This window comes from Morus notabilis, unplaced genomic scaffold (assembly GCF_000414095.1).
Source record: "Morus notabilis unplaced genomic scaffold, ASM41409v2 Scaffold2423, whole genome shotgun sequence".
Taxonomy (NCBI): domain Eukaryota; kingdom Viridiplantae; phylum Streptophyta; class Magnoliopsida; order Rosales; family Moraceae; genus Morus; species Morus notabilis.
In genome coordinates this window covers 7,574-15,702 of record NW_010365190.1, presented here as the reverse complement: position 1 = coordinate 15,702, position 8,129 = coordinate 7,574, and the positions used below count along the sequence as shown (strand labels likewise).

The 8,129-nt window shown below is 36.5% G+C and overlaps 1 protein-coding gene across 1 annotated transcript; it reads right to left on the bottom strand.

The window, feature by feature from the left end:
* Window positions 1–4,768: 4,768 nt before the first annotated feature.
* On the bottom strand, window positions 4,769–7,385 carry LOC21384774 (butyrate--CoA ligase AAE11, peroxisomal). Its single transcript, XM_010107501.2, has 2 exons — window positions 6,978–7,385; window positions 4,769–6,482 (listed from the first exon to the last, which is right to left on the bottom strand). The coding sequence occupies exons 1-2, from the start codon at window positions 7,173–7,175 to the stop codon at window positions 4,956–4,958; spliced, it is 1,725 nt and encodes a 574-aa protein (XP_010105803.1). The 5' UTR covers window positions 7,176–7,385; the 3' UTR covers window positions 4,769–4,955.
* Window positions 7,386–8,129: the final 744 nt, after the last annotated feature.

Here is an 8,129-nt window from a genome sequence, read left to right as displayed (position 1 = left end):
GGTATTCAATCTCAAACTATTTCCTATCTCAAGGATTTGCACTAAAATCGTGCAAATTACTCAGTCATGGGCCTAATTTTCAATTTTGGTCTAAAACTGTGAATTCTCGTTGTGTTCGGTTTCTAACCATCACCGATTATCGAAACATCTTTCTTTTCACACTTTAATCCTATATTCCTCTTGAAATCCAGTTTTAGTTTAAATTACTCGAACTAAATTTTGGCAGAGTTTCGCCTTATTTTTCTCATTTCCCGAGTTTTTAATAACTCGTTTTACTTCTGATTTCGGTACATGGAGTCAAGATTTACATTCCTGAACACAGATTCCAACATAAAATTGAACAAAACATATGTTCTTCCTTAATCTAAGCTCACGGATTTTCGATAGAAATCCACCAAAACTTTATTCAATCGTCTTAACACTTACACCGTTAAACTCTTATTACGATACTCTACAAAACCTCAGTTTCAATTTTCACTTTAACAGAAGTTTTTTTCTGAGATGGGTTACTATTCATCTAAATCAAGAAAATATAGAATTCTCAACAAAACTCTAAAATCTTACCTCCAGAAGTTGAGGTTTCTCCGCTAGAACGCCTCAGGTCACGTTTCTACCGGACTAAACGGCAGAAATCTCAATGAAAATGCTTAATTTTCCTTTCTCTGTCTCTCTCTAACAACTCTCTGTTTTTTTTCTTCGTCACTTTCTCACGTTTTTTTTTCCAAAACTTTCCGCTGTTATGCTTCACGTTGGCATTAGCAAGTTTTTTTTTGTTGTTTATGTGTAATGAAGTATATACTTAAAAGTCAAGTGAGTCTCCAAGTATTATTAACTTACATAATTTTTTGTACACCAAGTGTTTGATAAAAGTACATTGTTCAATTAATTGTCTATATTTAGTTTTAATCTTCAAATAATCGTATAAACTCTCAAAAAATATTCAAAACCCAATTCCCCCCCTCTTGGGTAGCCTTATTCGGGACAACAATCTCCACCTCATGGTAATAACGTGAGTCACCAATTTACATATAATCTTGCGTATATATATATATATATATTATTTTAGATAAACTAATTTCGTACTTAGAAATAATCATTTATATAATATATATATATATATATATACACATATACTATAACTTTGTTCAACTTGCTTTTCTGGACTGTCGAGTATCCTGGGTCAAACTTCTCATATTCAACCCATTTCTCTTAGGTATCTCATTGGTCAATTTCTTTTTCTGAAATTATCATTTTAATTGATTCAGAATTGCCCTAAACGCGTATCCTTGCGGTACTCTTTTTTAGCAGTTTCCTGCTTAAACTAACTCAGAAAAATTCTGTTTCAGGAACTTTTGCTATTTTCCTTACTTCTAATATTTCTATTCTTTTTCCAGCTGGTCATTTAGTCACATACCAAATATTTCAATTTTTCATAACTTAAATATACTCGCTAAAATTTTTAACTTTTAACTAATATCTCACTATTCATAAGTGATATTTACGAATTTTCTTTATAAAAATATTCGTATTACAACTTTATACTTTTCGGGAGATTTTACCCCGTACATAAAGTTTTTACATAACATTTTCTTGATTACATCAAAATTCTACTACTACTATTCCGGAAAGAATTTCGGTCAAATACTGGACTGTCCAGATTAGACCTAAATTTTTCCCGGTCATTACATGAGGTTTTATTTTTTTTATCATTTTATGAGTGACGAGATGGGCTTGTTCTTTTAAAGTTTTTTTTTTTTTTTTTGCTTGAGTTGAATTTAAGTTATAACTTGAGTTGAACTTGTAACTTGAGTTTGTGTTTGGTTGTATACATTTGAGTTATGATTTGAGATAAGAATATTTTTGAGTTTGTGTTTGAGTGAGTCAAAACTTGAATTTGTATTTAGATAGCATTTTAATAAAAACTCAATACTGATGGAAAATTTTAATAGGGTATATGGGTGGAATTTTATTCGTCTTTTCGTTGTCAACGCATAGAAAAAAATCATCTCAATCAGAATTAAAATGAAAAAGTTATAACATTTTTAAGAATAGAAAAAACACTGTTAATTAATTTGAGTTCGAGTTTCTGAACTCGAGTTGAAGGGAAAACTTGAACTCGAGTTTTAGTCCTAAACTTGAGTTTAAACTCAAATTTAAACTCGAATTCAAACTTAAAAGAACATAAACTTGAATAAAATTATAATTCAGATTGTCTTTTTTTGAGTTTTTTACGAACAAGCTCATAATATTTTAAATACATATATGGGCTTATGTCTCCAGGACGGCAGGACCCAATGAAAAAAGAGAAAAAAAAAAAAAAAAAACCTTTAAACACCATGAAACCCAATGTAGAACCAACAGAACTCCTTCCTCACATCTATTTTTTTTTTCTTCTTTCCACAGATTAGTGTTTAGTGCATATTTTCCTTTCTTTTTTCTTTTGTGGTGGGTGGGGCATTTGTAAAAATAATTCAATAAGAAAATTTTATTAACAAAATAATTTTTTTAAAATTTATATTTATAAAATAATTAATTAAAAATAATTATTTTTTTCCTTTTTATAAATAATAATCGGATGATCGTTTTTCATGAAAATAAAGAAGATTATTTTATTAATTTTAATTTATTAAATAGAATTCTAGCATATATCTCTCGATTGGTTATACAAATTAAAAATTACCTTCCAATTTTACTCCTCGTTTGTCTTTCCTTCTCTCGCTCATACTCTCTCTCCCTCTCTCTTGCAGACCGCTCATCTCTCATCTCTATTTCTTTCTCTTGCAGACTCGTTCATCTCCCCCGTCTCTCTCATCTCGCTCTCTGCTGGGACGGCCATGGCTGGATCTGCTAGAATAAGAGAGGAGGAGAAGCTAGAATTTTTAGGGGAGAATAGTCTTTTCAGTTTCCTCTGTTTTTATGGCCAGCCCTTTTTTTAATTTTAAAAAACTTGGGTCATTCTTTAAAAAACACCATTAAAATGGGTCTTTTTCGCTGCAATCCCGTATTTTTTTTTTCAAAAAAAAAAAAAAAATCTTTTTTTTTTTTTTTTTTTTTTTTTAAAAAAAAAAAAAAAAATCTTTTTTTTTTTTTTTTTTTTTTTCAGTAAATGACCTTTAACACTTGTTGGATGTGATTGATAACTGAAACCCAAATACGTGTGTGTGTGTGTGTATTATAATATTTCCAAACAAAAACCACGTTGGAGAAAATGTTTAATAAAGAAATGATAGTCATGAATTATTGGTTTCACATATCATCATCGTCGAACATGTGAAGAGCATTAATTGGTAGGTTTACTATTAATTTGTGTTTCACTAAAGCAGTAAAGCGTAATAAGCGTACACTATATTTGTGTTTCCATTCAAAAACAAAAACAAACAAAAAAAAACCCGTAACTATCTAATATATCTGGCGGGAGGCGGTAGAGTCATCATCATGGGCAGCTGATGCCTAATAAATTTTCTCGTCTTTTAGAAGTAGTAAAAAGTAAAACCATCTTCCATAGAATTTATTACTTTCTTTGTTGGATCCATATAATTTGGTTAAAACAAGTAGGTGAAAGTGAAACCAGTAGTGTCAAAGTGTGTGTATATAATATATATATATATATATATAGATATATGTATGTATAATATATCTACATATATACTCAAATAGTCGTTATCAACAAAAGTTATAACTGTATATAGGATTTGGGTGCCCTTGTAGGCCAAATCAAAGTCATCGTATTATTGTCCTTAATTTATTCTAAAAACACAAATGGTGTTCACATGTTGGTCATTGATAATTCTTCAATGAGAAGATCAACAATGTAATATGTTGCTGTAAAATTAGTGAAATAATGCACTTAATTACTTGGTCGTTAATTGAGAAGAAACTTAGACCTAAACACATATGATGCATCGAATGAGATTCTTAACGGATTATAGTAAGGTTTTAAGCCATGCGGTTAACAACAATATTTTTCAAATCCATGAACTTTTGGGCCTAAAACTTAAATATATATATAATCTCTTCATGCCGCCCTCATGATAGGGATGGGTATCCACGAGTACACGTATCCAAGGAGAAGATACAATGACATCCCTATTCATTTCTTGTGCAAAATACAAGCAGACGACAAAACAAGGTTGTGATCTTATGCTTGCTGTTTCTTGAACCATTTACCATGAAGTAGTATTATTTGAGGTAAATATAATATCATCGTGAAACTTTTTACTCATAATAAACGCCAGCTCTTCCAAGTTATACTTCCAATTATTGCTGGTTTGGATAGCAAATTAATTATAACATTTCAGTTGATCTACAAGTATCCAGTATCCACCACATTGTTGGGAAAAATAAATACACACAACAATAAATTAGAAAAAATAACTCAATTTATATATTGGTGTGCCAAATTAATACAGTAATAGAGATAAACTGAGAGGTTCGAAAAAAAATGTTTTTTTTTTTTTTTTTTTTTTTTTTTTTTAAATCCATTACTCCTTCAGCAGTCCACTTAGTCTCCCTCAGTAGTCCAAGTCTCCAATTGCGCTCAACCGTGGAAAATATTCATCTCTCGCCAGATGATCTGTTATAATCCGCGAGGAGGGAAAAAAAATTTTAAGAGATGAGACAAAAATAAGAATTATATTTTTAAGTGTCCTTTTGAGATAAAAGATACAAATCAAGGAAAAAAAAATATATTGGCCTCTCATAGTAAAGCCATTCATTTAAAAACAGTCGGACCCAAAACTCCACTCACCCCAGCTGATCTTTCACCCTATTAAACACACTGTACACATTTTATTTTTTTATAAATATTTATATAAAGCATGAGACACCGGTGGCACCACACCGATATAATATAAGGTCGGTAAATCGACTTTTAATTGTGGAAATCAACGTCAATGGTGCTATAAAGCAATTTTCTTTACTTTTTACTCGGACCATTAAAAAATAAATGTAAAAAGTCAAAGACGGGACAGGGCCATAATCTGCTGATCTCCGTCTCCGAGCTGGCTGGAATTTGGAGGACTACTACTCTGATCTCTCTCCACCACAGTAAATGTCTTGGCCAGAGCCCTCAGCTCGAACTTCTGAACCTTCCCCGTCGAAGTCTTCGGCAACTCCTTCAGAAACTCCACCTTCTTCGGCACCATAAAGTGCGGCATATTCTTCCGACAATACGATATAATATCAGTCTCGCTTATGCCACCGCCGCCGTTTTTCAGCGCCACAAAAGCGCAGGGGCTCTCGCCCCAGCGCAGGTGCGGCATCGCCACCACGGCCGCCTCCAGCACCTTCGGGTGCCTGTACAGCACGCTCTCCACCTCCACACTGCTTATGTTCTCCCCACCCGATATGATCACGTCCTTCGACCGGTCCTTTATCTCCAAATACCCGTCCGGGTGTACCACCCCAACGTCTCCGGTCAAAAACCACCCGTTTTTAAACGCTTTCGCCGTCGCTTCCGTGTCCTTCAAATACCCTTTCATTATACTACTCCCTCGCAGAACAATCTCCCCCATCGTCTTCCCATCTTTCGGAACGCTCTTCATAGTTTTCAAATCCTTCACATCGACTTCGGCGAGAGTCAGAATGCTGATCCCTTGCCGGGCCTTGATTCGGGCCTGGTCTTCTTTCGGAAGATCGTTCCATTGGGCCTGCCACTCGCAGACCAAAGCCGGCCCGGTCGCTTCCGTTAGCCCGTAAGCATGGGTGACGTGGAAGCCGAGAGATTCTATTTTTTCTAAAAGCGGCGCCGGCGGAGGAGCTCCGCCGGTGAGGATTTCGACTGGGGAGAGAATATGGCGTCGTTCGGTGGGTTTGGCGTCGAGGAGGATGTTGAACACGATTGGAGCGCAGCACATGTGGGTGACGCCGTGGAGAGCGATGCTGCGGTTGATGTCGTAGGCGGTGGTGTTGCGGAGGCATACATTCGTGCCGCCACGCGCTGCCACGCCCCAGGTGAAGGTCCACCCGTTGCAGTGGAACATAGGGAGGGTCCATAGGTAAACGGGGTGGCTTCCCATCTCCCATCCGAGGATAAGGCTGAGAGTGCTGAGGTAGGCCCCTCTGTGGCTGTACACAACTCCCTTAGGAGACGACGTCGTCCCAGAGGTGTAGTTGAGGGCGATTGGGTCCCACTCGTCGCCGGCCTCGATGGGGACGAATGTGGGATTCCCTTTTCGGATGAGATCCTCATATTCGAGCTCACCGAGGCGGGTTCCGGTCGGGGTGTCGATGTCGTCGATGACGATGACTAGAGGCATGTTGTTGATCATGCTTGTGCTGGAGGTGAGTAGACGGAGGGCGTCACGCGCCTGGGGGACTAATTGATAGTCGACGAAGAAGATCTTCGCCTCCGAGTGGCGGAGAATGGTGGCGATGTTCTTCGCGTCAAGGCGGGTGTTGATGGTGTTCAGCACCGCCCCCGCCATCGGCACAGCGAAGTGCATCTCGTACATCGCCGGAACATTTGGAGCCAAAACCGATACCTGTGCATATACACATGGAGATCATCAAATTTGTGTATTACGTGGGGAAAACAAATCAAAGTCATAACAATATTGAGTATTCTGTGGAAAAGAATGGAAAAATTACTCATCGGCCAAAAACAGTTTAACCGTCATTTTCTTTATCTTTTTTGCTACGGCCGTTGAAGAAGAAGAAAAAAACAAAAAAAACAAAAAAATTGGAATCTTGGAAAATTTTGTTTAATACTTTTCCATACCACTACTTGAAAAAAATAAAATAAAATAAAATAAAAATAAGCACATTTTCATGCGTCCTACTTTGACAAGTACTTCAAAAAAAAAAAAAAAAAACAAATACTAGTAGTAATAAAAGAACAGCTACCACATACGGCGTGTATACTTTCATTGGAAGAAATAGTGTTCTTTCTTCATACTTGAAGTAGAATTAGCAAAGGTAATTTTTTTTTTCCTTTTTGGCTCTGAAAAATGAAAATGGAAAGGTAACTAGTTACTTACAACATTGTTCTTGACGACGTTGAGAGAGCGGAGGGAGGAGGCGAGGCGGCGGCAGCGGTCGTAGGTTTGGCGCCATGTGAAGCGGGTGCCTTCGTATATGATCGAGGTCCGGTCGGCGTAGCTGGCCGCAGCTCTCTTCAAGAAGTTGGTTGGGCTTAGAGGGACATAATTCGCCTCACATTTCGGAAGCTTGTCCATGATTGATTCTATAATTTGATGATGATGAGTATAGTATTGTTGCTCAGTTTCTGCCTTATGGGGTTGAGCCCTTTTGTGTAATGGTACTTATGGCAGAAGAACAAGAGAGATATCAGTTAAGGAGATGGGGAGGAGGTTGGGGTGGGTATGGGGAAGGAAGTTCTATACTTCTATGTTTAATATGGAACATGGGACTCAGAGAGTGTGTTGGGAGGGGTTTTATAGGACAAATGGTGGTTAGAAAAGATATCGTGGCCATAAGTTATTAAAACAAAATTAGTTTTAATTTTTGTTTTGGGCAAAGAATTAAATTAGGGTCATGTAATGTATGATAATTTTGGTGGGGGAAATGGGAAAAGAAAGGATGTGTAATTGAGTGGAAGTCTATTGGGAAATTTCAAAGAGATTGCATTATTTGATTCCAATATTAATAAAGGACCGTTGACCCTTAATATGGAGTCTCTTCAAGTTATACGTGTGTTGTAGTGTAGTGAACGTTAAAGTTAAACTAAGTGCCCTTTCACATTTCCCTAACGGCTGCTTGACCTCTCCACTCATCAACAAGCTAATACATTTGATTTGATCCATCTTCTTCTTGGTGTGGGTTACGTGATGCATAGTATTCCATAATTTACAGTATAAAGCTTAGGGTTTAACCTTCTTATTAGTTCGAGTTTAGTTCGCTGATTCGAGTTGAGATGTGACTTTAAGTGAGAGCTTTTTACTGTAGCAAAACAAGTAAGATGTGACTGTTTCTGAGAGCTTTTTACTGTAGCAAAACTCGAATTCTAAACTCGAATTTCCCACCATTTTTTTTTTTAATTTAGGGCACTTCTTCTATTTTGTTGAATTCGAATAAGGTTTAATTTCTAATTTACATCCCGAAGAATAGAGGTGTACATTTTGCATTCTCAATTTGAAATGCCATTCTCAATATTGATGGGGAAGTGGCAT

Coding starts and splice junctions, on each gene's coding strand:
- LOC21384774 (XM_010107501.2), bottom strand. CDS start 7,175: ATGGACAAGCTTCCGAAATGTGAGGCGAATTATGTCCCTCTAAGCCCA. Junction 6,483..6,977: donor ACGTCGTCAAGAACAATGTT/GTAAGTAACTAG, acceptor GTATATGCACAG/GTATCGGTTTTGGCTCCAAA.